Source organism: Ranitomeya variabilis, chromosome 2, assembly GCF_051348905.1.
Source record: "Ranitomeya variabilis isolate aRanVar5 chromosome 2, aRanVar5.hap1, whole genome shotgun sequence".
NCBI classification, from domain to species: Eukaryota; Metazoa; Chordata; class Amphibia; order Anura; family Dendrobatidae; genus Ranitomeya; species Ranitomeya variabilis.
The window spans coordinates 544400633-544421465 of NC_135233.1; the positions used below are offsets into that span (position 1 = coordinate 544400633).

The 20833-nt window shown below is 43.4% G+C and overlaps 1 protein-coding gene across 6 annotated transcripts in view; it reads right to left on the minus strand.

Annotated features, from left to right (window-relative positions):
* The window catches only part of SMPD3 (sphingomyelin phosphodiesterase 3), a 567374-nt gene that overhangs the window by 204594 nt on the left and 341947 nt on the right, over positions 1-20833 (minus strand). For all 6 annotated transcript variants that reach the window (XM_077288170.1, XM_077288168.1, XM_077288167.1 and 3 more), the window contains one exon: positions 868-2423. In XM_077288170.1, coding sequence (XP_077144285.1) covers positions 868-2184 — 1317 coding nt within the window. In that variant the 5' untranslated portion in view covers positions 2185-2423. The remainder of the gene's footprint in view (positions 1-867; positions 2424-20833) is intronic.

The following is a 20833-nucleotide window of genomic DNA, read 5'->3' on the forward strand; positions in this document are numbered from 1 at the left end:
GTCTGTCCAATTGCATACAGGTATATTACAGAGATATAGGATTCCAGTAAAGGGCTTTGGGTAATGGCAGAAGCAATGCAAGATGTCAACCAAGGGATCGGAAGTTCCAACATCTATAGTGCTGGCAGAATACTGATGAATAGAAACTATCCACTCAGAGCATTGGCATTAGCCAGTCCCTGGGCACATTAGACTGATACATGCACAAAAAAACTTGTTGTGGGGGATGAAGGAAGGAAGACCATGCATTTTCGGTAGGTTTTGTGTAAAAGGACATGTAGGCTTTAAAGTTAATCACATAAACGTGTTAAGCAGCAGTGCCTATTCCTTATGAGAAAAATTAAGTAAAAATTGAATTTTCCACAGGAACATTGCTATTAGCGTCCAATGCATGACTGATTACGTTTTATATAATCAATAGCAATCTCGGCAACAAACTAAAAAGCTTTCATTGCTCTGTGAATTCGGTGCACTACAATATGTCTTCTTATTGTAACATACATAGAATGCTCAGTATCGTACCAGTAATTCAAGCAGCCTGGAAACAAAATGCAGTTCTAGTCAGAGCAGCGGAGGCTGAAAATAATTAAGATGATCAATGATGTTTATCAGCTTATAAAAGGATTTATGAAAACATTTGATACATGGACATTTTAACCTCCACCTCCATAAATTGAATCATGAATGTATTCAGATTTCATTAAGTTGTTACATACATCAATCTGAGTATTAGTTTGTATCTGTCTATACAACCGACACCATATCAAATGGCGTCTGAAAGTCTGCTATCTGCAAGCGATATTCAGAACAGTGACAGCATCTAAGCATTACCGTGCAGTCTATGTAAAATACGCACCACTGACTCACCTTAATAAACAGAGCTCCCTTGGCGGCCAGCGCATCTATTCCTCTCCCATTGGGATAACAGTGATAGGTAGCATCCAGTATGGGGTAGCGGCTTGCAAACATGAGCCCACTGTTCAGACACTTAAAGCCGCAGCAGCCGTGACAGCTGTAGACCCCCACATCGTACAGAATATGCTCAAAATAATAGTGTAATTGTTCTTTCAACTTTTCTGCAGCCCGTTTGTCAAATACTTCCTGAAGGCAAAGGAAGTCCAAGTTGGCTGGAAAGAAGGCAGATATTTCATGGTCAAGAATATCGTCTGTATGCTTTTTTTTCCGAGCTGCAGCTTTTTTAATGATGGATGCTTTGTACAGAAGTTTGTTATTAATGCTGCTTTGGTCAGTAGCTCCATCTGCCATCCGGCCCTTGACTAACGATTCATGGGAAGTGGTGCAGCTGTCCAGACTTCCACCATCCCCTTCCCTGTGCTTATGGTTAGAGGTTGGGCTTTTTTGAAAGTCTGTTTCAGTTTCGGCCAAGCAGGCCGCATTGACATGTCCACTCATAGCATCAGGCTCCATGTCAGATATGTGGTCCTCACCACTGATTCGAATAATGCATGCATCTTCCCCTTCACCCATATCTCCACCATTCTTCCCATCCCTTCCCTCTTCATTATTTTCCCCCAAATTTTCTACTTTGTATTCCATGGATGTAGTTCTCTTCATGCCCATATTGACAGCTCGGTGAGTGACATCTGCGCCCTGTGGAGAAATTAGGCTACTAAAGCTTGCAGCACTGATAGATGTGTTGGTTGGAGAGTCTATGTAAATCTTGATTTGAGGTCTACTGGCACCATTACGAATTCTCCTTCCAATTTCTTTGGCCCGTGCCTGAGTATTGAAGAGGTTTGTAAACCTGGCCAATGAGTCTGGCAAAAGGCAGACATTGGCTGAGCCAAAGCAAAAACTTTTAGCGCTGCTTGTGGCCCTCCATTCTGTTAGCAGCTTTGCTCCACTGGCCCTGGCCTTGTCTTGTAGTCGAGAGTAGATATACGGTCTACGAATAGCTTGGAGAGGTGACCATAGAAGAAATCCAATGAAAGCAAAAGGGAGAGAGGAGACAAGCAAGGCCAAGTATATTGGGGTAGTAATGATAATACAAAGTGCCTGGAAGTAACAGGGATCATCGGACCGCTGACGTTTCTCATAGGTGGTTGGCAGAAAAGAGGCTAGGAGACGATCTCCAAGCCAAAAGCAAGGAAAAATGAATGCCCACGATAGGGAGTGGAGGAATGACAGGAAGCTACTGGGAAAGGGGGAAGTGTGCAAAACCATCTCAGCTCAGTAGTGTCCTCTTCATGGGAGCTTCTGTATAATGCCACTCTTGATGAATTATACAAATAAAGGGGGCAGAAGGCAAAAACCACCTCCAAACCCCCCTCCAAAATTTAGTAATTTGTACTTCTGTCAAATATCACCTTGACATGTCACCTGAATCAAAGATATATAGGATAGGAATGTTTTTGAAACAAGAAGCGTGTCATTGCTTGATTGAAGCCTTCATGTCTGGTATTCTGGAGAGAGAGAAAGAGGAAAAAAGTGATTTATATATAATATTTAAAAACGCATCGCAACTCATTCAAATCAATATAACGTGAAAAATCACAAAGAATTGGCTTGTTCCTATTGGTCTGAAATTGTTGAGTAAGAAAATATGGCAACTGGAGACTGACTGACTAAAGGTCCTTATATACGAAGAGGGACATTGCCTCTAACAACTGATGATATAGCAGGTTGATCGACCTTTATTTCCTTGCATTTATATGCTAAAAGCATTGTAAGTTTTTGCGTAAATATGATTGTGAGATCGTCCTCTCCTCCCTATGCATTTTCCATTAAGCAATATGCAGGTTCCTGTTTACACGCGGGGATGTACCAATGGCAGACAATGATTTATATGTCTGCACAAAAGATGCGATCAATGACAAATGTCCAAAATATGGTTTGTTGTTGGACGTGTTTCCTTGGGAAATAATTGTGAATGATTATGCACTTAAGTCTTTCTGTGCACGTTTAGTCTGTGGAATAGTAGCAATTGTCAGTCATATATTACTCACATCCTAAAACATTCTTAGGGTACAATTTTGAGGACATTTTCTAGCCCTTCTTTTTGAGCATTTGCTTGGCCTTCAGAATGGGAAATGGAAAGACAAAACCTTATGTAAAGTAAGTAAAAAATACATAGTCTTATATAGTATAATCTCCTGGATATCACGCCAATCAAGTTTTGTATGTGAAAGTATATAATTCAGACAAATCAAGATATATGCACACATGAAATTGTTTCAGATTTTCCGTTGCTGTCACGGGTATGTCAGAAGCTGCAGACAGTCGTACTGCATCTAGCTGCAGAAGGTCTCTGCGTTTGGCTTTGCAGATATCTTCTTAACCCTTCTGGCTCTTTGACCAAGTGGCAACCTTTCTCTGGCTTTAATTGACACACCTAGACCTGGGTGTTTATAGACTTCCAGACTGCTGCTGGGAGTTGCTGGTGATATTTCCATTTCCCCCTGTTGAGGCTTTGAGCTATAGAAGTCGGCTATTTTCCTCTTTGATTTTGCTGGAGGATGGCTGTGTTTCATCTGAGTCTCCTCAAGATAAGTGTTCCCCTTGTTCGCCTATCCAAGCTGTTTTTAGTTGTAGTGGGGATTGATTAGTGCTTCCCCATCATTCCCTAAGCAGGGCTTATCGCCAGGGTCAGGCAGAAATTAGGTTCCTGCTTGGCGATAGTTGCAGAACCTATATAGGGACGTTTAGGGAAGACAGGGTGACTAGGGTTCTCGATTCCCCCCTTCCTTAGTTTTGGGCTCCTTTCCCCTCATCCTTTTGTGTTGCACATAGTCTTTCCTCCACTGTGAGTGACAGTTTCTTATCCACACTTATCCATCTGCAACGTTTCCGCATCAAAATCTGAACTCGTGACAAGCAAATTTTGTTATGAACTGTGTTGAGAATTTCACTCTATGCATGATTTGCATGACATCTGCTTAACAAGTCAATTTACAGTATGTGTGGAAAAATTCTGCAGTGTGTAGATGAGACTTGTAAAATGCATTATCTTAGCTGTTACCATATTATACTGCAGCTCCACACAGAAAATATGTTCCAAATCTGCAATGTATGCATCCATCCTAAGAGATCTACATCTCTGCAGAACCCAGGGTATTTAAAGGGGACATGGCAGCATCTTTTCCACAATCATGAATTTATTTTGTATATCATAAGAACAAAAAATGCATACTGTTCTCTCAGCCAAGTGTGGTGCCCATGTCTGTAGCGCCACAAAATGCCTGCATGTGTGATATACTTTTATCTGTATTGCCAACTATGGTAAGAGCTTAGTTCTCTGCTATTATAAATGCATCCACACATTTTACCCAATCCCTTACTGGGAGATTGTGCACTTTTGCCTGAACTAGGAAGCGTGCACAGTCCCTCAGAGGTGAGGAGGTGCTTCTGAGTGGTTGCCATGTGCAGAGTAGCGAAGATGTAGAAAGAGGTAGGAACATGGAGGTCCACAGGCAGAGGAAGGAGCGTGCTCTCTCTGCCAGGATAAGCTGCAAGAGGCAGGGTATCAGTCCCTAGAGCACAGAGACTTCCAGGGTCCATGCTAAACTTAAAGACTGCTTGGTTTTCATATAACAAGCAGTAGTGTGCTTTTGCCCAGGAGCTCAGTAGCACAAAAAATCAGGGACACTGCTACAAGAGAAAGGGTTTTCCATATGATTCGAGCTGCCTGCTCGCTGGAAGACCTCACGGATCCAGTAACTGCTTATCTTGGACCCCTCAGGGTCTAAAAAATAATTTAGTTATTATTAGCAGCAGGAAGCCTACACTATGCCACAGCCGAAAAACTGAAACTGACCAAAACACTGTATGTCAATTGTATGGAAGCTTCTAGAAGTGATTACAGAACTTCAGTAAAAGTTACAAACTGATTAGTGATGAGAGAAAAAACTCATTACTTGACATTTCTCGAGCATGCTCGGGGGTCCTCCGAGTATATTTTAGTGCTCGGAGATTTAGTTTTTCTTGCCGCAGCTGAAGACCTGTTAGCCAGCATAAGTACATGTGGGGATTCCCTAGCAACCAGGCAACCCCCACATGTACTAAGGCTGGCTAACAGATGTAAATCATTCAGCTGCGGCAAGAAAAACTATATCTCCGAGCACTAAAAAATACTTGGAGGACCCCCGAGTGTGCTTGGGAAATCTCGAGAAACGAGTATATTTGCTCATCACTAAAACTGATCATTACCCAGTCTAGCATTAATTATTCTCTGCTGCACCATTCCTGCTCCAACTCACCTGGGAGCCAGCACTAGTATGGAAGGGGTTAATCATCTGGCACTGTCCATCACCACCTCTCAGTGACCTTCATCAGTGCCTGGCCATACAAGGCCAAACATCCCATCTGGTGTCACAAACCTTTTTATTAGCCCCACAATTGACAAACTAGCGCTCACCCCCGGGCTGAACTCGATCAGCACTCAGACTGCAGTGACCCAGTACCGTTACAGCAGCCGCCCGGATGGGGCGGCACACAAGCATCTAGGGCCCTCCACAAAGAGCTGCAAACAAACTGTTGCCCATGATTGAACATTAATATTATGTATTATTACCCAGACAGGACCTCCTGTTTAGGGTAAAGCTGTTTGTCTGCATACTCCCTATGCACATTATTTTCCATTGTATATGATAAATACAAAGCAAAATAGTATATTATTCACACACAAGCTTACAATTCTGAAAAAAAATGACTATAAATTTCAGTTGGATGACAATTGGTGCAAATCGGACAAATGTACATGCCTTTTTTGGTGATTTAATTAGAGGATCAGTCCCTTGCTAAAAAAAAATGTAGTTAAATACTTTGTAAAAATCCCCGAGCTCTCCTGATTCTCCTGTTTTTTTCCTTTTGAGTTGAGTCACTCCATTGCAGAGATATTTACATTTGTCTTTGGAGCATAATATGTGAAATTCCTGTTTGCAGACCAACTTGGTGTGTCTTCAGAGTTTTTCCTGGTGGTGTGCACTTTCATCCCTCCCAACTGCTGCCAATAACAGCTCAGACTCTGATCAAACAGTCTAGCAGACTCAGATTCTGCCAAGCATCTGGGAGGGATTGGGCGAAAGACTCAGAAGAAACACCCAGTTAGCAAGCAGAGATTTCACATACTGGCCTCCAAAAGCAACAAATGTGAATATCTCAGCAATGGAGTGATGGAGCGCAAAATAGAAAAGAAAGGCAGAATATGGAGAGCGCAGAGATTTTTGCCAGATATTTAAATCAGTTTTTGGAGCAAGTGACAGATACTTTTTAAACAGTTTTCCCTTGTATGATTACAATTTTATGTGACCTAAACTTGCATGTGTATATCGAGTATGACTTAATTGTGCATTTGCACCCAAGGTGCAGCACTAAATGTAAATTTAGCCCTGTGCATCACACCTCCAGTATGAACATTTTTGGTGACTGTAATACCCATTAGTGACATAGAGTGAAATATACTTTCTCTCAAGGGATGGATGTACTGGCATGAGTTATCTATGCCAGTATCTCAGTTTGAAAGAAGAAATGACACCTCTCACATAAACAAAAAGCGTTCTCTCCCTGGGACTCCATTAACTCTGGTTTTAGCCAGGAGCCATTTATCTTTGCCATTACAGAACAATAACCATTATTTCCTGTGACAACTCCACTGAGAAGAACAGATGAAGTGAGCACCTTCATTCTGCTTGTGTTTGGGGTGTCTACTCCTTGAGGCAAGAGCTCTGTTCTGTTCAGAGAACATACCGTAGATGTGTAGATGATCGCTGCAAACATCTATCAATCTATGGAGACAATGGAAAGCATCTGCAAATTCTCAGATTTTGTCAGTTTTACTTCCAATCTATTTTGCATTGTATGTAATAAATTGTGCTTGAGATTAAGCCGTGAGTACTGATAACCACTGAGATCATTAATATAAAAAAGTTTCAAATTGTCTTGGTAAAAAAAAATCAGAAGTGTCGCCTTAAGGTATACACACAATGACTTTTCTAGTTTTTCTAGAGGATATCACTTCAGGAAATGTGGACATTTTTATTCCCAACCACTTTTTTACATTTCTTTTGAGCATTCTTCCATCGTTTTTGCTTTCATTTTTTTGAATGCCATTTTCTGGACTTTATTTTAACTTGCTTCAACAATGAAGGAACAGCTAGCAATATTTAAAACAAAAATGCTGTCAAAACATGAACAAAGATGCACCTTCTCATTGACTACTATTTTAAATTATAGAGCTCATCTAAGTGAAAAATGGTCAAGTCACATTGAACCGCCTAGGGTCTTTGGAAACCTGAAGTGGTTAAAAGATGCTCAAAAGACTGCACATATGAACAACAAGAAGTGCAACAACATAGAAATGCATATTTTCAGTCTTTTGAGAGTTTAGTTAGCACTTTTGAGCAGATTCCACTTGAAAAAGACACTGGACTGATTAATCAAGATGATTGGAATATAAAATAATGTGATTAAGACTTTAAGATCAAAAGTAGGAAAAACAGGAGATTTCACCGGTTGGGTAATGGCAAAGTATATGCACAAACCAAAGTAAATATTGTATTCGCACGAGGCACAAAGTTGCACAGTTTTTTATGCTTCCATGCTAGATGCAAATATTATTTATACATTTGTGGCAATAATTTATCACTGAACTGTTTTGGCTAAGAATCAAAGAAATAAATTATAATTTTTTTTCAAAATTCATTGTAGCACAGAAATGGATAAATTGGAATTAAATCTATGTGGTAAAATTGCCAATCACCAACTGTCTCATCTAAAATTTTCCTTATACATAAGTTCCTATGTCTCTTCACTTTTATTGTAATTTTTTTTAATATACTTCTCTTGAAAATCATCAAAAGATTATAAGGTCTGGCACTTCCTTACCACGGTATGTAGAAAGAAAAAAGCCGTTAAAGTTAGCGACTTTGATAAATTCATGCTTTAATATATCCTGTTCTCTCATTAGCCTCTGCTGCACAGAGTATGAAAAGTGATTCTTGCTGCTCATTTATGCCAGATGGATCATACGGTCCCTTTAGGTCACTCACTAACTTTTAGAAAAGTACAAAAAGTCCCAACAGACAAACCCTTAATCTCTGTTTTGTCATCATAGAGAAATATATTTTTGTACGATTTATTTTTTCACATCCCGTAACTGGCAGTATTTGTAGCTAATGGTGACTGATAGTCACCTGTATAATAATAAAAAAAAATACATGAATTTAATTGCTTTTAGGCTGCGGCCTGGCGCCTATGCCAGTGTGAAATAATACTTAAATAATTTAAATTTAAGAGTATGGGGAGAATGTTTTATCCCTTTCTATATGTTAAGCTGATGCTCTTATGGGCCAGAATAGTTCAGCATTAGAGATGATTGAATCTTTTTAAAATTCAAATTCACCAGATTTGGCACATTTTTCAAAAAATGTTATCACAAATTGCAGGTACCCCAATTTGCCTGAAAAGATGTGTGCATCACTGATGTCTTCTGTGACTGTATCTGACTCATTTTAATTTTTTTAACACAAACACAGTCTTAGTATGGTTAAAGTGACTTAAGCATAGAAATGATGGTAATTTAATAATGCAGTACACTGGCAGACTTTTCAGATTTTTTAAATAAAAAAAATTCAAAAAATGATCCCTTTTAGTGTTTATGATCAGATAGACTGTTCTGTGAAAACCACTGACTTATACTGACGGTGTTGCTGTTAGAGGTAACACCAACCTACTGTGACTGAGACGAATAATGTGCCATATATTCCTTAATGCACTCCACTCCATCCCCAATATATTTGCCAGAGGCAAAGGAGACTAATTCTGACCTCCGTTTGGTAGTGCAATTGCCTGGATGGCTGGTGCCACTGTTGGTGGTGCTTCTGCTACTACATCATTAGCCATGTGTAAGGAGGAAGACTGGGCTGCGGGTATCTGTGCAATGCCGGGCCTGGAACTGTCGAGGCTGCATCCAGTGTTGCCGGGGGAAAGAATAGGGAACCAGACAGGACCCATGACCTGGTGAGGGGGCGTGGTGAGCAGAGAGGCGAGGGAGCAGGAAGCGCGGGAGAAGGCAGAGGGTTCCTGCTGAGAGAGGGAGGAAGCAGGGGTGCATCGCGCTCTGCAGAGTGAGAGAAGGTGCAGAGCCGAGATCCAGGAGAGATTCAGTAAGGGTCCCTGGGAATCAGCGGTGGTTGCATTGAGAAGTGAATGCCAGACGCGGGATCGTGAAGTGTGTTCCCCCTCATTGCCAGATGTGCATTGGAGTACGCATCAGACAGAGACTTTTACAGCACTCCTCACTTCAGCTTTACAAATTAACGGACTATAGGCTCAACGGGCAAAACTGGTGACTGCCCGTTGCCCCCAGAAGTTGGATCGCATGTTGATGGAGCACACCTGAAGACACAGTGCCGACTGCTGCCGGTTTTACATCTCTCATTAGACTGCATGTGACTACGGAACCGCAGAGTCACGATAAGTAAAGTGTAATAACCAAACTATAGTGTTATACCATATTTCTACTGTTAATTGTACAACACTCTAATTAACTTTTGACAATCTTTTGAACCCAATTCTTTACACTTTACCAAATAGGATGCAATAAGAAATGCTAGGAGGATATATGTTGTGGTACAGTGACCAATCTTACAGCCAGGGGGCGCTGTGTGTGCGCTGCAGGATGCGCTTGGATGTATAACTGTGTTGGTGAGAGAAAGTCCGGCAGGATTCTAAATGGCCGGTATGTGTGTCGCAGAGGAGGACACTCTGCGCTGTCAGTCTAAAGATATGTTGTGTTCTGGGACCTGTAGTCCCACAAGTAATTGTATAGTTCTGATGGGAGACTGGCGGGGCTAGTTGTGAGAGATGGGAGGGTCAAACTAGCCACACACCCATGGGAGTGGTTACAGGTATGTAGTGTGAGCAGGGTGTGGGTCACATGTTCCTGTGAGGTTCCTGTGTAGGGAGCCGTTTGTTCCTGTGCAAGGTCCTGGACAGTCAGTGTTGGAGACTCCTGGGAGTGGAGTCGTCCTGGAAGCACCTGGAGACCATAGACCTGGACGGTCAGTGTTGGAGACTCCTGGGAGTGGAGTCGTCCTGGAAGCACATGGAGACCGTAGACCTGGACAGTCTGTGTTGAGGACCTGGGACTGACATGAAATCAGCATGAGGAGTGGAACTCCTGAGAGGTAACCCTGGACAAGGGGATTATAATATACAGCAGAGAAGCCTCTCTGCTGCATGAACAATCTGGGGGTCGTGATAAGTTTATGAAATGTAACGCAATGGACTGTACGTCATGTGGTTTATGATGTGTAATAAACCAAATAAGACTGATATGTGTGAGATATCGTGCCTGAAGTGTTTATCCTGCTGCCAAGCGAGTGTTCCCCAACACACTCAGGTAGCGTATCACCACAATGTGCAAACAGCAGAATATGGTAGCTGGCATAAGTATAAGTTTGGCAGGTATAGTTATCAAATTACACTAGTAAAATAGGTCTGCAAAAACAGATCTGCACAGTTGAATGTCTACATTGCCTAAAATTAATTTTTCAACAAAATTCAACCCTCTTCACAAAAATGGCAAAATAAGAAATGATAGGTAGGTATAGTACCAAAAAGTAATCACCTGTAACAGTGCACTATACCAGTATAGTATGTACAGATGTAAGATTTGAATAATAAAACAGAAAAAAATAAACAGTTTGTGACACACACACTTTGTGAGGTAGACAGTCACATTTAAATGTCTGGATTTTGGGGAATTTTCTTTTGTATTTTGTATAATATAATTATTCTCCCCTCACAAAAACAATTGTGCAAGAAATGCCAAAACTCAGTACAATTGTGCACACTGTCTGACATTGATTTCAGGTTTTTTTTCTGTGGCTTCCTGCTGCTTTCTAGTGCATTAAGAATGAAGAAAAAAGTTTGTAAATTTATTTCCAATGCAACAGTACAAATGCCAGCAACACCCTATCACTGTCCAATCACACTAGCAGTTCTGCTGGCACCTCTATTATCTCCCTCTCTCCGCCTATTAACTGAATCCCCGTATTATTCGCAGACTACTACTCACATCATCTTCACTGCAGCTGATATTCAACACATTACTTTCTGGAGTATTTTTCCAATTATTTAGGGATTTCTATTCCTGTCTGTGTTGTTGAGATATGAACGTTGATGTTTTCTAACTTTCTTGAAGCACCCTTAAATTTCTGCTGCATTCCCAGCCTAGACTTTTATACAGTCTATGATATTCCCTACTGATTGACTGTGCTAAACCATGTGATTTGATAGCCGCAAGGCATGATGGGGAAGCATGTGCTGCCGAATCTGAGGTTATGACAGTCTTCTGTTTCTGTTATAATATTCTGCAATGTGTAAAATAGTGACAGACATTTTTTGGGCAATTTGCAAATGAATGCATGTAAATCAGTATGATAAAATGATGTTATGTTGTATAACTGGATCAGACGTATAACGTGATCTATCATGCTGACGAGCCGAAAGTTGAGCATGTTGTGTGTCACATATGTAAATTAGTGCCAGATCATCCCTGTTATTGCTGTAATAAGGGAACAACTTTGGGACTGATGGAAGGCAAGTTATGGGGAGGAACTGTATGGTGTCTGGAGTGAGTTAGTGACTGCCTGAAATAGAGAGAAAAGGAATTCTCCCACCATTTGTAGTATTACTATTAAAGAAAGGTAGAGACTGGTTCCCTGGACAGTAAGGTTGTGCTAACGTACTCACAAGCAGAAAGCGATAGTGAGATGCTCGCGCTCCCTACAGGGTGAAGTGGTTTAATTCCATATATGATGCCCGAGGGCCCCACAAGTGACCCAGCATTCATCTAATGGGTATTTAAAACTTACATTTTATTTTATTACCTTAAATGGGTCTACATACAGTGTGTTACCTATATTATAACTATACCCCAACCACTGATCAGCATCTTAAAGTCAATATACAAAGTTCACAGAAAGCTGCTAATCAGGGGTGTGGGCAGGGTCATCTTTTGAGCTCTGCTACATGTACAACAAAGAAAACTTTGATTTTAGCTCAACTTTTGCACCCAGTAAATTAATTGATGCAGTACTGGAATCAGGGTCTGAGCTCCTACATCAGATGAGGTAGCAAAAACCTGGTGACAGATTTCATTTAACCTCCTTCACGCCGCAGCCCTTTTTCGCTTTTGCGTTTCTGTTTTTCGCTTCCCTTCTTCCCAGAGCCATAACTTTTTTAATTTTTCCGTCGATATGGCCATGTGAGGGCTTGTTTTTTGCTTGGTTTTACCATATCATTGTACTCGAAAATGGGAAAAAAAATCCAGCTGCAGTGAAATTGCAAAAAAAGTACAATTCCACAACTCTTTTTTGGATTTTTTTCAACAAGTTCACCAAATGCTAAAACTGACCTGCCATTATTATACTCCAGGTCATTACGAGTTTGTAGATACCAAAAATGTTTAGGTTATTTAATTTAAATGGTGAAAAAAAAATCCAATGTCAGTTACAAAAAAAAAAAAGTGGCGTCATTTTCCGATACCCGTAGCGTCTCCATTTTTCGTGATCTGGGGTTGGTTGAGGGCTTTTTTTTTGCATGCCGAGATGATGTTTTTAAAAATATATATTTATATATATATATATATATATATATATATATATATTGGTGCAGATTCGATCTTTTGATTGCCCGTCATTGCATTTTAATGCAATGTTGCGGCAACCAGAAAAACGTAATTCTGGCGTTTTGACATGTGACACGGGTGGCGATGGATGGGATTAGTGATGTTCTTCCGGTGCCATCACATTGTCAGAGTTTGACAGCAGCATTTAATGGGTAAACAGCCGTGGGTGGAGCGCGATTCCACCCATGACTATGTGGCACATGTCAGTTCAAAACAGCTGACCTGTACCGGGAAAGATGTGGACTCACCGCCGGGGCCCACATCAAAGAGAGGCATGTAGAAAAGCTGCGGAGACACCATCACGTGTTTCTCAACACAAGCAATGAATAGCCAGGTCTTTCACCAGGAAGGAACAACCACGGGAAGGGCAGCATCCAATAAAGGAAAACCACCTATACCAAAACATGGTATCCATCCACAGACAGCTGTTTCGGGGTATTTGCCCCTCATCAGTGTGGAGTAGGAAACTGGCTATTAGGAGCAGTGCCTAGTGAAAGGACTATAAACATAAGGATGAATGACCTCGGGGAGATCAAAACATCCAACACCGCGGAGACACCATCATGTATTTCTCAACGCAGTGATCCAGAACACTGCCCCCATCCCTTAGGGGAAATATGCAAATGCATGTAGAAAAGTTGTGGAGACACCATCACGTGTTTCTCAACGCAAGCAATGAATAGCCAGGTCTTTCACAGGGAAGGAACAACCACGGGAAAAAAAAGACCTGGCTATTCATTGCTTGCGTTGAGAAACACGTGAAGGTGTCTCCGCAGCTTTTCTACATGCATTTGCATATTTTCCCTAAGGGATGGGGGCAGTGTTCTGGATCACTGCGTTGAGAAACACGTGATGGTGTCTCCGCGGTGTTAGATGTTTTGATCTCCCCGAGGTCATTCATCCTTATGTTTATAGTCACATCAAAGAGAGGGACACGACAGGCGCTGTACATGTATGACACATGTCATGAAGGGGTTAATCCCATTACTACATATCTAATTCAAACCTTTATATAGAGGTGATGACCCCGGCTCTGTCTAGTAAGGCTTTCATATACACAGGGTAAGTGCTATAACTGAAACAGCTAAGCTTGGCTCCACAGAAGGCTGCCATCATTGGGCTATTGATTCCAACATTTGTGTGGATGAATTGAGGACATCTGTTCCCTGCAGATAACTTCCGAGTTCATATAGATCAGATGGAATGACTTGGCTAAATAACAATGTACATGGTAAGGTTAACTCATTCAAGACCACACCCTCAGCATATTTACTCTCTAATTGATCATGCATTTCTGGTCGAGGTTCTCTTTCTGGACTTGATCAATGCGGGTCTGGTATCTCATTACAGGTTTGTGCTGCGGTGTCAGTGCCAATCTTTGTCAGCACCATTCTTACCCATATACCAGTAGCAGTGTCCAGAGAGGAAGCATCTTAGTAAGTATGAATTTTCTGACATAGGGCTTACTATTTTCCTAGCGGTATAGGGTCAGACCTCTTCTGCTTATATACAGAAACTTTAGTAAAGAAAGAGAAATTAGTCAATGAGAGAATCAGCCCAAATAACACAATTATGTTCATTCCAACAATGCATGGGGATGTGAACTAAAAAATAGCGTAGCATAGCCTTTCCCAGTATAGGGGGTCGTCCCTGTACTTTCAGACTGCTTGATTTCATTGAATAAATTATATTCGAATCACTTTACTAAAATATAATGTCTTGGCCATGCAAAATCACTCCACAATGCCAGGCACAAAGTGTTTCCCTTCTTTCTAATGTGTAATCCATCTCTAGTAGCAAATACTTAAAGGGCATCTGTCAGCAGGTTTATATTATGTAATCTGAAAGCAGCAAAACATAGGTCAAGAAAGCCTGATTCCAGGGACGTATCACTTACTGGGCTGCTTGCTGTATTTCTGTAGTGCATGTTTTGACTAATATAGATGAAGCTGAGCTAAGTCTTCTGCTCTGTGTAACCCCCCCCACATTCCTGACTGGTAGCATCCTGTGTACATGTAAGAAGATACACCGGACTGGGGGTACCTCTCTTCTGCCGGTTCCGGAACTGTCGGGGCTGTCACCATTGTTGCCGGGGGGAAAGCTTTCCAACCCCGACCGACCTTCGCACTTGACAGCAGGTGGCATGATGATGATAAAAGGCCCTGCGTGCGGGAAAGAGGGGGCAGACTTGGCAGGAAGACAGAGCGTGCAGCAGGGGAAGGTTGGTGCTCCGTTGTCTGAGCATCGTGTTAGCGCAGGCCCGCGCTGTAGATTCCCTGTGTCCAGGTACACTGACTGTGGACAGACTTCTGCCAGGTGCCCATTGTCCCCCGTGACCGCAAGTTACAGTCGCTGCGGGCCAGTGGTTACTGTGTGTGTGCCACCTAAGACAGACCAGTTGACTCAACCAGAACTGTGTCATTCCTCACCCGCATACTACTGCCAAGCTAAGTCACGCTCCGGCAGTGTTACAGACTGTACTGCACCCCGTACGATGAACCGTGGATCCAGGACCCCGCTTGGTACAAGGACTCACCGCCATCGCCGGGAACCAGACCTCCAGCGTCTACAGGGCAAAACCGGAGTCATCACGTACCAGTTGCATAGGTGGCACCGTTGGAACTTAAGGCTCTGCAGCCAGGAAGCCAACGGACTGATAAGCTAACTCTTTTCATGAACAGTTGCTTAATCTGTTACCTCGCCCCGCACTCATATCGTGCTAATATCAACCCTCCATACCCCCTGCTTAACCCATTACCTCTCTGTGTGGCGTATACCCCTGTTAATAAACGTGCTAACTCTTGCTCTGCCTTCTGACCGTTACTGCATCCCGGTAACTGCTCACAAACATGTGCATTGTGAACAAACTGCTGCTCAGTGATGGGGGCAGGGTTACATAGATTAGCCTGACTGATGGTCATGTGAGCTTTAGTCCTGCAGTGATTATTTCCTGCTGATAAAACACTACTTGCATTGAAACTACAACACACAACCTGGACAAAGTGACAAATTCCTGGAATTAGGGTCTCCTGCTCTATGTAATACTGCTTTCAGATTAAATAGCGAAAACCTGTTGACCGATTCCCTTAAAAGACAGATTACAGGAAGGAGGAATGGATTTTGCTCAAACTGCATTCAGTCATAACAGAGAGGTGGGATATTGAGTATTTCATGTTTTAAGTGTGGAAGCCACTGGACAATGGGACGGGTAGTGCATGTTGGGAAGTTCTCAGAGAGATAAAAGTAAGTTATAGCACCTAGCGTACTTTGAGAATGCTGATGAAGAGGAACCACCTGCTCAAAAAGAGTGTAAAGAAAGCTACAGAGCATGAGAATCTGGATAGTTCCTGGAGATATTACACTGATTTGTGGGGGATGAGACAGCAAGACCATGCTTTTCTGCAGGTTTTTTGTGAAAAGATAAGTATGCTTCAGTTATTATTATTCTGTTGGCTTATTGGTACCAGAAACTACAGTGATACATTAGCCTATAGCCACCAGGATGACAGCACTAATAATAAACTCTAACTGGATAATTTATTTCTGAATTATTTTTTATTTATGGCACTATTGATTTAATGGTGCTGTACATGATAAGGGGTTACTACCAATGACAAGCTAATACAGAAAGGAGAGGACCCTGCCCTTGCGGGCTTACATTCTACAGGATGAAGGGGAAGGAGACAATAGGTTTGGGAGATTGGGGCAGCTGTAGTGGTGGTGGGGTGGCAGCGTGGTCATTGCAGGCTGTAAGCTTTCTTGAAGAGGTGGGAGAAGGACTTCTCAGGAGAAGTCTTGGAGGTGAATGGTTGAGGAATGAATGAGTGTGGTAGAGAGAAGGAGGTCTTGGGAGGACCAGAGATTACATGTTTGAAGATATCAAGAGGTTAGTTCGGAGATATACAGAGGAGACAGATTATGGACGGCTTTGTAGGTCAGTGTTAGCAGTTAGAACTGAATACATTCGGGAATTGGGAGTCATTTAAGGGATTTGCAGAGAGGAGAAGTGGAGGACTAGTGTGGGGAGAGGTGGATTAGTCGGGCAGCAGAGTTAAGGATGGACTGGAGAGGTGCGAGAGTGTTAGCAGGCAGGCCACAGAGGATTATATTGCAGTAGTCGAGGTGGGAGATGATGAGGCATGCACTAATATTTTAGTAGATTCTGGGTTGAGGAAAGGGCAGATTCTGGAAATATTTTTCAGTTGGAGGCAGCAGCAGGTGGCGCGAGCTTGGGTTACTACGAGGCAGTGGACTTCCGGTATTGCAGAGTGCATGGTGTCATTAATTGTGATAGATAAATCGGGTAGGGAAGTTAAGTGAGATGGAGGAAAGATTGAACTTTAGGAAGAAAGAGGAGAATAAGAAGGATATGGCTGACAGACACTCCGGGATTCTGAACAGCAAAGAGGTGACATCTGGGCGAGAAAGGTAGATCTGAGTGTCATCAGCGTATCAGTGGTAATGGAAGCTACAGGACATTATGAGTTGTCACAGGGAGTTACATTCTGCCATCATGGGCGGACATTACGCCGGTTCAACCGGTGCAGCTGCATCGGGGCCCGGAGGCTCTGGGGGGTCCCTGCAGGCAGGGTTGGCGTTAGGGGCAGGCAGCTGCCTAGGGCCCCTGCTCCCCAGGGGCCCACAGCTAGCGGCAAATCATGCAGCCGCTATGGGGCCCCTGAGAGGCAGGGGGACCCGCCTGCCTCCAGAGCCGACTTCCCCACTGCATTGAACTACATCTGCCGGTACAGTTCAAAGCAATAATGGAGGAGAGAGCATCAGATGATGCTCCCTGTCCCATCATTCCCCGCTCTGCCTCTGACAATGCCGGGTGCGCGATGATGTCATCGCGCACTCACTGTGTACCAGGCAGTGCAGCAGCAGCCGTTGAGACAGGAGCTGGGAGCAGCGCAGGCACGAGGAGAGGTGAGTTTTTTTATACTATAACAGTGAGTACTGGACTGTGGGGCCATTCTGGGGGGGAGAGATGAAGGCTGTGCTATATGCTACATGGGCTGTGCTGTATACTACATGGCTGTTCTATATACTATGTGGGCTGTTCTATAAACTACGTGGGCTGTGCTATACACTACATGGGCTGTGCTATATACTATGTGGGCTGTGTTATATACTATGTGGCTGTGCTATATACTACGTGGGCTGTGCTATATACTACATGGCTGTTCTATATACTACGTGGGCTGTGCTGTATACTACGTGGTCTGTCATGATTCCCCAATGGCATGGGAACATCAGAAACACAAAAATAACAGACTAGCTCTCGGGTGATGGAAACTCAAGCTGACCGTGACCTAAATCTACCACACAACTAACAGTAGCCAGGAAGCATTCCTACGGCTGCCTAGATGCCATGCGCCAGCCGGAGAACTAGCTACGCCTGGAAGAGGAAGGAACAGACCTGGCTTACCTCTAGAGAAATTCCCCAAAGATGATAGTAGCCCCCACGTATATTAACGGTGAGTTCAGAGGAAAAGACATACACAGTATGAAGGTAGATTTAGCAAAGCGAGGTCCACTTACTAGATAGAGGAAGGATACAAAAGAGGACTTCACGGTCAGCTGAAAAACCCTTTCAAAAAACCCATCCTGAAATTACTTTAAGACTCCTGTGTCAACTCATGACACAGGAGTGGCAATTTCAGTCCACAAGAGCTTCCAGTAACAGGAAATGACAAAACTGTAAACTAGACAAGAAAAACAAAACAATAAGGACAAGAGTCCACTTAGCTGATCAGCAGACTAGTAGCAGGAACATGCAACTGAATGACTCAGGTTACAATGATGACCGGCAAGGAAGTGACTGGAGAGCAAGGCTAAATAGGGAACTCCCAAAACTGATGGAAGCAGGTGAGCTGAGGCAGAAAAGCACACACAAGTCTCCAGTACCACCAGCCACCACCAGGGGAGCCAAAAAGCGGATCACAACAGTACCCCCCCCTTAAGGAGGGGGCACCGAACCCTCACAAGAACCGCCAGGGCGACCTGGATGAGCCCTATGAAAGGCACGAACCAAATCCGAGGCATGAACATCAGAGGCAGTTACCCAAGAATTATCTTCCTGACCATAGCCCTTCCATTTAACCAGGTACTGGAGTCTCCGCCTGGAAATACAGGAGTCCAAGATCTTCTCTATAACGTACTCCAATTCACCCTCAACCAGCACAGGAGCAGGAGGCCCAGCAGAAGGAACCACCGGCACCTCGTATCTCCGCAACAACGACCGATGGAACACATTATGGATAGCGAAAGATGCCGGAAGGTCCAAACGAAAGGAAACAGGGTTAATAATCTCCAAAATCCTATAGGGACCGATGAACCGAGGCTTAAATTTAGGAAAAGAAACCCTCATTGGGACAAAACGGGAAGACAACCACACCAAGTCCCCAACACGAAGGCGAGGACCAACCCGACGCTGGCGGTTAGCAAACCGCTGAGTCCTCTCCTGGGACAAATTCAAATTGTCCACCACTTGTTCCCAAATCCGATACAACCGATCCACCACAGCATCTACTCCAGGACAATCCGAAGACTCCACCTGACCAGAAGAAAAACGGGGATGAAACCCCGAATTGCAAAAGAAAGGGGAAACCAAAGTGGCAGAACTGGCCCGATTATTAAGAGCAAACTCCGCCAACGGCAAAAAGGCAACCCAATCATCCTGATCCGCAGACACAAAACACCTCAAATACGTCTCCAAAGTTTGATTAGTTCGCTCCGTCTGGCCATTAGTCTGAGGATGGAAGGCAGACGAAAAAGACAAATCAATGCCCAACCTGGCACAGAATGCCCGCCAAAATCTAGAAACGAACTGGGTACCCCTATCAGAAACGATATTTTCAGGAATACCATGCAAGTGAACCACATTTTGAAAAAACAAAGGAACCAACTCAGACGAGGAAGGCAACTTCGGCAATGGCACCAAATGAACCATCTTAGAAAAACGGTCACACACCACCCAGATAACAGACATCCTCTGAGAGACAGGAAGATCAGAAATAAAGTCCATCGAGATGTGCGTCCAAGGCCTCTTCGGAATAGGCAAGGGCAACAACAACCCGCTAGCCCTAGAACAACAAGGCTTGGCCCGAGCACACACATCACAAGACTGCACAAAAACACGCACATCACGAGACAGAGATGGCCACCAGAAGGATCTAGCCACCAAATCCCTGGTACCAAAAATTCCAGGATGACCCGCCAGCGTAGAAGAATGAACCTCCGAGATGACTCTACTGGTCCAATCATCAGGAACAAACAGTCTACCAGGTGGACAGCGATCAGGTCTATCCGCCTGAAACTCTTGCAAAGCACGTCGCAGATCTGGGGAAATAGCGGATAATATCACCCCATCCTTAAGGATACCTGTAGGTTCCGAATCACCAGGGGAATCAGGCTCAAAACTCCTAGAAAGGGCATCCGCCTTCACATTCTTAGAACCTGGTAGATATGAGACCACAAAATTAAACCGAGAGAAAAACAACGACCAGCGCACCTGTCTAGGATTCAGGCGCCTGGCAGACTCAAGATAAATCAGATTCTTGTGATCAGTCAAAACCACCACCTGATGTCTAGCACCCTCAAGCCAATGACGCCACTCCTCAAATGCCCACTTCATGGCCAAAAGCTCCCGATTACCGACATCATAATTTCTTTCGGCGGCAGAAAATTTTCGAGAAAAGAACGCACAAGGTCTCATCACTGAGCAATCGGAACTTTTCTGCGACAAAACCGCCCCCGCTCCGATCTCGGAAGCATCGACCTCAACCTGAAAGGGGAGAGAGACATCGGGCTGGCGCAACACAGGGGCAGACGAAAAGCGGCGCTTAAGTTCCCGAAAGGCCTCCACAGCAGCAGAGGACCAATTGGCAACATCAGCACCCTTCTTAGTCAAATCCGTAAGAGGCTTAGCAACACCAGAAAAACCAGTTATAAATCGACGATAAAAATTAGCAAAGCCCAAGAACTTCTGAAGACCCTTTAGAGAAGTAGGCTGCGTCCAGTCACAAATAGCCCGAACCTTGACAGGGTCCATCTCAACAGAAGAAGGGGAAAAAATGTACCCCAAAAAGGAAATCTTTTGAACCCCAAAAACACACTTAGAACCCTTTACACACAGAGAATTCTCCCGCAAGACCTGAAAAACCCTCCTGACCTGCTGAA